General features: G+C 68.1%; 1 protein-coding gene across 1 annotated transcript; it reads right to left on the bottom strand.

Moving 5' to 3' along the window:
- Positions 1-3,646: 3,646 nt before the first annotated feature.
- On the bottom strand, positions 3,647-6,186 carry MAFA (MAF bZIP transcription factor A). Its single transcript, XM_037048964.1, has one exon. It carries the CDS (start codon positions 5,799-5,801, stop codon positions 4,728-4,730), a length of 1,074 nt encoding a protein of 357 aa, XP_036904859.1. The 5' UTR covers positions 5,802-6,186; the 3' UTR covers positions 3,647-4,727.
- Positions 6,187-6,868: the final 682 nt, after the last annotated feature.

Raw genomic sequence — 6,868 nt, forward strand, 5'->3', positions numbered from 1 at the left:
CCCGCCCCCGCCCCTGCCGGTCCTCTAGCCGTCCCTCCAACAGCACCCACATCAATCTGCTCTTCTTTCAATAAAACTCCTAAAGCGACCTTTCGCCCACCCACTCCTGGGCCCTAGGGCGGTGCGCGTCGCCGGCAGCGGGTCTAGAGCCTGCCCTCCCCACTCACCGGGGGAGGCCAGCCGCAGGCCTCTGGGGCTGGTCCTGCTGCAGCCCTGGGGCGCAGGCCTGCTCCGTCCTGGGGTGCCCCAGCCCTCAGCACCCTCTCTAAGTGGACCGAGGGGACGCTGCCCACCCCCACAGGAAGGCACCCCAGCCCTGCCCCGGGTCCCCACTCCTGCTGCCCCCGCCTCTTCCAGGTCCCTCCACCCGCGTCTTCCCCGGGTCTCCCCTCTCCCAACCCACCGGCTCTGTCTCCTCTCAGGCCTCCCCAGGGCAGGTTGGAATCAGGGTGGGCAGCGGCACTGAGACCCCTTCCTGGCACCCCCTGCAGGGCCTCAGGAGCTGGGCACAGGGAGGCCATGGGGCGGATCTCTACAAGAGCAGCAGGCTAGGCTAGGGATCCTTCCCTGTCCCCCAACTGTTCCCTCAAACGACGGAAGCTCCCACTTGTCAGCTTCCACTGGGGGCTGGGCAAAGGCCATTTTCTTCCTGACGCCCACCCTGTTCCATTTCCCAGGCTTTGGGTCAGAGAATCCTGTGGTGGTCAGGGCTGGTGGGCAGCTCAGCCCTGCCATGGGGCTTAGGAGAAGGTGCCGTCCCTGGGCTCTGGTCCTGTGTGGTGGGCAGGTCACTCAGTCTGTTCCCCACGGGCCTGTGCCCGCTCAGGGCTGGACCTGCTACCCGCTGGTCAACGAGCCCTGGACGCCCAGTCCCCCCGCTCAGCGGAACTGCTGGGGCTCCGACTGAGGCAGGGCCTGGGGGTGAGGGGGACACAGCTCAGTCCTGAAGGGTGTCCAGGCCCTCGCTGGTAGCACTGAGGACCGGGTTCAGAGTTTCCTGGAGTCCCTACCAGCTGGAGGAGCAGGGAAACAGCTGTGCTGCATGTGCCCCCATGGGGGCAGGGCGAGGGCCCCACAGGTGTGGGAGGTGAGGCCCAGCTGGTGCCAGGAGGGTGCTGCTAGCGTTCGGCGGTGGGGTGGTCTCCACTCAGGCAGCCTTCCCAGGCTGGGAGCCCAGCAGCTGGTGCAAGGGGCCCTGGCCCCAACCCCGGGAATTCTGGGCAGACTGCGTGTAGCTGTGGGGGTGAGGGCTGGAGTGACCTCCATCTGGGCTGGTGGCCAGGCGCTGCCAGGAGAAGCCTGGGGTCAGCGTGGGCATGACCAGTGTGCTGTGTCCAGTGCGTGTGCGCGCGCCCGTCCTCCCCCAGGCCTGCCCCCTGCAGGGCCCCAAGTGTGCGCCGCCCTAAGAGGCCTCTGCAGCCAGCATGGGAGGGACCACTACCCACTGCCCGAGGGACGACTCCTGGGAACTCGACGTCTTCATGCGGCCGTCCAGCTGCCCCTTCTATTCTAGTGTCCCAACCCACCCCGGAATGTGAAACCCCACCCCTCCCCCGCACCCAGCAGTCTGACCCACTGGCTGCTTGGGTGGGTTACTGTGTACCTCTCGGGAGCTCATTTTGGTCCCCGCTGGGGTCTGCCACTCAGCCTGGCACAGGGAAGGGTGTCAGACCAAATAAGGTTGAGTAAAATGACAGGGGAGTGAATGAATGACCCCCCAGGGGCCGGGGGGCAGCCGGGTCACTGACCTCCTCAGGGAGGGCACAAAGCAGCCCGGAGCTCACAGGGCCCAGGTGCCAGGGCCTTGCTCCTGCTGGGAATGAGCCCCCAGCACCCAGGCAGGGGCTTGGGGACATTGGTGCTGAGCCAAGCGGAGTTTCCTCATGCAGCCAGGACACAGCAGTCACCCCCCCCCCCCGCCGGGCCCTGGACCAGCTCCCTCTGACACCCATGGGGCCCACTGGCCTTGCTGTGCACACACCTGCACACACACACACACACACACACACACACACACACAGAGGCTGGGGCAGACTGTCGCGCCTCAGCATCCATCTGACCCCACTCGCAGGACCCCTGCTCTCTGGTCCCCAGGCCCAGTGAGTTCTAAGGCCTCTAAATCTCACACAGCCCCTCCCTCCTCTGTCCCCTCCCCTGGTCCCTAGCCCCAGGCTGGCTGCAGCAGTCCCTCCCAAGGAGGCCGGGGTGCACCCCCCCCAGCAGTGGGTGGGAGGCAGTGGGGGCTCAGTGGGAGCCTGGCAGGGGAGCACTGGGGGGGGCTCACTCTTCAGCCTCTGCCCGGCAGGCACCAGGCGGGCTCAGAGCCAGAGGTGGTCTCCACAGTTGGTTATTTTCCTATGAGGCCATGGGTGCCCCCAAAACGCTTTTCAAAAAGATGCATCTCTAAACACAGAGTTGGTGCTCCCCTGCCTCTGGCAATCAGCCTGTGTTCCCCATCGCTCGGCCTTCTCTGAGCTCCATCCTGGGGTACCTAGGGGAAGGAGGGCGGGCGGGGAGGGACGAAGGAGAGAGGGAAGAGGAAGGGGGAGGGAGGCAGGAAGGTGAAATCAAGCCCCGCTCGCTGACAGGGCTGGGGGGAGCCATGGAGACCACCCCAGCGCCCTGCTCGCCCCTCTGGCCACAGCCCACTTCCTCTGACTCTTGGGCAACAGTGAGAACTCGGTGTCTCCATTAAACACAAGCCAGTGGCCCTGCTGTGCTCATGCCCAGGCTCAGCCCCTTTTGGGTGAGACAGCCTCCCAGCCAGGACGCTTGGGCCCCGAGTCCTGGGGCCTGAGCCTTGGCTGCTGCCCTGCCGCTGAGACCGGCCCCCAGCCCCCCATTCAGTCCCTTTAACTCACTGCCGCCCGCCCCCCACTCCTCTGCACAAGCACATTCTCCGCAGACCCTCCACACCTGCTCACCTCCTGGGGGCTGGAGGTCTCAGTTTCGGGGTTTGGGGGTTTTGATCAGACCTTCTTGCTCTAAGTCTTGCTCTAAAACAAGGGTGCAGCGGTAGCCTCGCCTCTTCTCCCAATCTCTCAGATGGAGACAATGGAACAAACTCTGGGGCAGGCTCTCCCACAGCCGGGCAGGGGCAGACCGCGCGGTCCCACTGGAAAGCAGGCAGCCCTCGCGCCCAGAAGGGCCTGGCCGGGCCCTTCTCTCCAAAAGCGCCGACTACGGAGCCCCACTGACTCCATCCTCGGGGGCAGGGAAGTGACAGCGAACTACACCCCGCAACCACCTGGGCCCCTTTCTGCTGGTCAGACTTTCAGCGGTGGGGCCCCTCCCCGCTGCCCCCACAGTCCAGGCCTTGGACCTTCTCGGGGGGGCACTGCGCTGGGAAGAGCCGGGGACAGTGCTCGCCATCAGGACGTTGGGGCCCTGCACTCGGGCACCAAAGATGGCCTCATTCTGCCCTAGTGGGAACAGGGACCACCCCGCAGTGGCCCTCCTCCTTCAGGGCTCCCTGGGAGGGGCGGGGTGGAGGGCAGCTCCTTGTTCCCCCGCCCTGGCCTGTGTCTCCGGAGGCGGAGGACGCAGCTGAGGCAGGGCACAGGCCCGGCCCGGCCCTAGTTTTCTTCTCAGCAGGAGAAGCGTGGCAGAAACGAAAGCCACAGAACCACCAGCCAGGCGTCGGTGACTGTTTTTGGATCTAAATGGATTTATTGTTTGTTTTCTTCCCCTCTCCCCAGTTTCATAGCAAATGAAAACAGAAGCCGACACCACAACAAAACTTTGAGCGAGCAGCCATGCGCCCTGCTCCAGGCTCAGCGGGAGCCCGGCCGGCTGGGGGGCCCTGCCAGGGGCCTGCAGGGACCAGAGCATGGGCCTCCCACCCTCTCCCCAAAAGCGATCAGGCTGTTAAGAAAGATGCCACAAACAAAACGGAACATAATTTAAATGGGAATAAAAACACTTTCTTTACCCACCCCCATGCCAGGAGGATCAGGCCAAAACCTCCTCTTTTTTTTTTCCTGCTAGAAATACTGTGCATACTTTTTCTCCTTTCACCTTTCTTGAAGGTTAGAATAAGGTCCACTTCCCCGGAGTCATAGGAACGATGCGGTGCATAGAGAAAGAGGCAGGGTCCAGGCCCCCTCCCCCGGCCGGTGCAGTGGGGCGGCAGGACGAACACAGCCTGGGGCGCAGGTGCGGGCAGGCGGGCAGACCGGGGCCGGGCCCCTCCGAGCGAGCGACACATGCTGGGACACGCGGACGTCCAAGGGTGACCCGGGGGGGAAGTTGCGAGCTTCTTCCGGGGCCCTCTTTTCTAATCACCAAGCAAAATAAATAGAAATACTTCGGAAATAAGACCGTTTCGAATCGGAGAAGTAAAAAAGGGCAAGATGGGAGGCAGAAGATGAGGAGGGCCGGCTTGCCGGGGACGGGCCCTGGGCCCCGCGACGGGCAGGGCGGCGTGGGCACAGAGACCGCGCGGGCAACTGTACACGTAGACGCCCGCAAGAAGTTCGACCTGCGGCGACTTTTCCCGAGATCGATGCGCCCTAAGCGCCGGGGAGTCGCGGCCCGACGGCCGCGCGGACGAGGGGGCGGCGCCGCGGGAAAGGGCCTCCCGTCCGGCGCCTGCGGACGTGGAGCCGGTCGCCCGGCGCTGGACCGGCCGGAGACAGCGGCGTCGGCCCCGGACGGCCTTGCGTCCTCGTCCCGGGCCGCGAAGTCCGAACCTCTCCCCGGCGGCCGCGCGGTCTCGGGCCTGGAGCTCACAGGAAGAAGTCGGGCGCGCCCTTGGCCCCGCCGGGGCCGGCCTGCGGCGGCGAGGACTCCCGCGGGAAGCCGGTCCCGCCCGCGCCCCCGGGGCCACTGCGGCCCGCCAGCTTCTCGTATTTCTCCTTGTACAGGTCCCGCTCCTTGGCCAGGCGCCCCACCTCCAGCTTCAGCTGCTCCACCTGGCTCTGGAGCTGGCACTTCTCGCTCTCCAGAATGTGCCGCTGCTGCACCCGCTTGAAGCGGCACGACTGCGCGTAGCCGCGGTTCTTGAGCGTGCGCCGCTTCTGCTTCAGCCGGATGACCTCCTCCTTGCTGAAGCCGCGGAGCTGGCGGTTCAGCTCGCGCACCGACATGGACACCAGCTGGTCGTCGGAGAAGCGCTCCTCCAGGCGCACGTGGTGGCCTGTGCCGCCCACGCCCGGGCCCGGGCCGCCGTGGTGGTGGTGGTGGTGGTGGTGGTGGTGGTGAGCCGCGTGGTGGTGGTGGTGGCTGGTGTGATGCGCGCCGTGGTGGTGGCCGGCGCCCACGTCGTCCGCGCCGCCGCTGCTGCTGCCCGCGAAGCCCTGGCCCCGGAAGGCCTCGTAGGCCGCGGCGGCCGCCGGGTGATGCGCGCCGGGATGCCCGGCGTGGTGGCCGCTGCCAATGAGCGCCTCCACCGCGTCCTCGGGCGTCAGGTTGAGCGCCTCGGGGTTCAGGTGGTGCTGGTAGCCGCTCATCCAGTACAGATCCTCCAGGGCCGGCTTCCCCGAGGGGCCTCCGACGGCGCTGGGGCCCCCGTTCGCCGGCCCCGGGGCGCTCCCAGCCTGGGCTGCGCCAACACCAACCCCTGCGCCGCCGCCCCCGGCGCCCGGGCTGGGCGCACAGAAGCTGGGCGAGGAGGGCACGGAGGAGCAGGGCGTGCTGAGCGGCGTCGAGGACAGCGAGCCGGGCGGCAGGCGATGGCAGAAACGTTCGGCCTCCGGTGGCTCCTTCTTCACCTCGAACTTCATCAGGTCGAAGTCGTTGACGTACTCGATGGCTAGCGGGCTACTGGGCAGCTCGGCGCCCATCGCCAGCTCCGCGGCCATCGCCCGGGGCCGGGCCCGGTTGCGCCCCGAAGGAGGGCGTGTGCGTGTGTGTGTGTGGGGGGGGAGCCGCGAGCCTCTCCCCCCCCTCCGATCCCCAGGGCGTCGGGTCCCGGCGGGCCGGCGGGCGAGGGGAGGCAGCTCCGGACCGCCGCGCCTGGGCGAGCGCGCAGGAAAGTTTCACGCAGTCAACTCAGGGGCGTCCTCTGGGTACGCCGCCGGCCCGGGCCTCGCGCTGCCCCGGGCTGCTCCCCAGCAGGCGCAGGCCAGCCGCACTGCCCTGACCCCGCGCCAGAGCCCGGGCAGGTGGCCGGCGGCCGGGCCGGAGGCGGTGCAAGCGCCACCTCTGGCTGCTGGGACTCAGGGCGCCGCGCCCTGCGCTCGGCCGGCCCCGCCTCCACGGCGGAGCGCAGCGCCCAACGCGCCCCTTTATAGAACCCGGAGCCTCGACCCGCCTCCTAGGGAGGGGCGTGCGCCCTCGGGCCAATAGAAGCCCCAGAACCGCCGCCCGCATTTGCCTATCGCCATGGCAACCCGGAGCCCGGCTGTCAATCTCCTGCGCGGAACAGCTGTAGGAGGGGGTGGTGACCGGCCGCGGGCTGGAGGAGGGGGCAGGGCCCTCTGGCGGCCGCCGCCCGGGACTGCAGCGGCGGAGGACCCCGGGGGGGCGCGGGGGGGCGGGGGCGCGAAGCGGAGGGGTGCCGGCCTGGGGACCTGCCCGCGGTCTCCGGGGCCTCGCGTCCGCGACGGGGCGGCCGGAGATCGTCGGGGAGCAGAGGGCGGCCCTCGATGCCCTCGGTGCCCCGCTGTCTGTGGCCCCGCAGCCCGTTCCCCGGCCCGGCCTGGCTGGTGGGGAGGCCCCGTCCAGCCGCTGGCGTGACGGTGCGGGGACCTTCCGGCCTCGCGACACCGAGACACTGCGGCTCCGCCGGCGCTGCGCGGGGCGCGCGGGTTATTTTTAGCGCGCGGTTCAGGCGGGTTCAGGAATTCCGTCAACAAAGTTGCTGGCACCTCGGCGCCGCGGGATCCGAGGCGCGCGGCGGGGACCGGGCGGGGGTCGTGACTCCCGG

This window comes from Sturnira hondurensis, unplaced genomic scaffold (genome assembly GCF_014824575.4).
Source record: "Sturnira hondurensis isolate 20B ecotype Veracruz unplaced genomic scaffold, ASM1482457v3 Scaffold0006413, whole genome shotgun sequence".
NCBI classification, from domain to species: domain Eukaryota; kingdom Metazoa; phylum Chordata; class Mammalia; order Chiroptera; family Phyllostomidae; genus Sturnira; species Sturnira hondurensis.

Bases quoted from the DNA above. Each gene is read 5' to 3' on its own strand.
- MAFA (XM_037048964.1), bottom strand. From the start codon at position 5,801: ATGGCCGCGGAGCTGGCGATGGGCGCCGAGCTGCCCAGTAGCCCGCTA.